We start from the raw sequence: 267 nt of genomic DNA on the forward strand, positions 1-267 counted from the left end.
AGCATCAAATGAAGATAATGGCCGGCGTGATAACGAAGGGCCAGGAGGCCGGACCTTGGACTGGAGCGACGGGTTGGCGTTGTCCTCGAGGAGCAGCTTGAGCGTGAGGAGGTTCCCGTGGAAGGCGGCGAGGTGGAGGGGCGTCTGGCCGTCGTCCTTCGGCAGGTTGGCGTCCGCGCCCGACTTGAGCAGCATCTCGGCGCACTTCTCGCCGTCCTTCACCCTCGCCGCCAGGTGGAGGGCGGACTCGCGGGCGGCGCCACCTGC

At 67.4% G+C, this 267-nt stretch overlaps 1 protein-coding gene across 1 annotated transcript in view; it reads right to left on the reverse strand.

The window, feature by feature from the left end:
• LOC119588969 (serine/threonine-protein phosphatase 6 regulatory ankyrin repeat subunit B-like) overlaps positions 1-267 on the reverse strand; it is a gene marked incomplete in the record, with an annotated part of 103883 nt that overhangs the window by 27680 nt on the left and 75936 nt on the right. Inside the window, 1 exon segment of the mRNA XM_037937576.1 lies at positions 55-263. Within this exon segment, the coding sequence (XP_037793504.1) occupies positions 55-263 (209 nt within the window).

The sequence above is a fragment of the Penaeus monodon genome, chromosome 24 (genome assembly GCF_015228065.2).
Source record: "Penaeus monodon isolate SGIC_2016 chromosome 24, NSTDA_Pmon_1, whole genome shotgun sequence".
In the NCBI taxonomy this organism is placed as follows: domain Eukaryota; kingdom Metazoa; phylum Arthropoda; class Malacostraca; order Decapoda; family Penaeidae; genus Penaeus; species Penaeus monodon.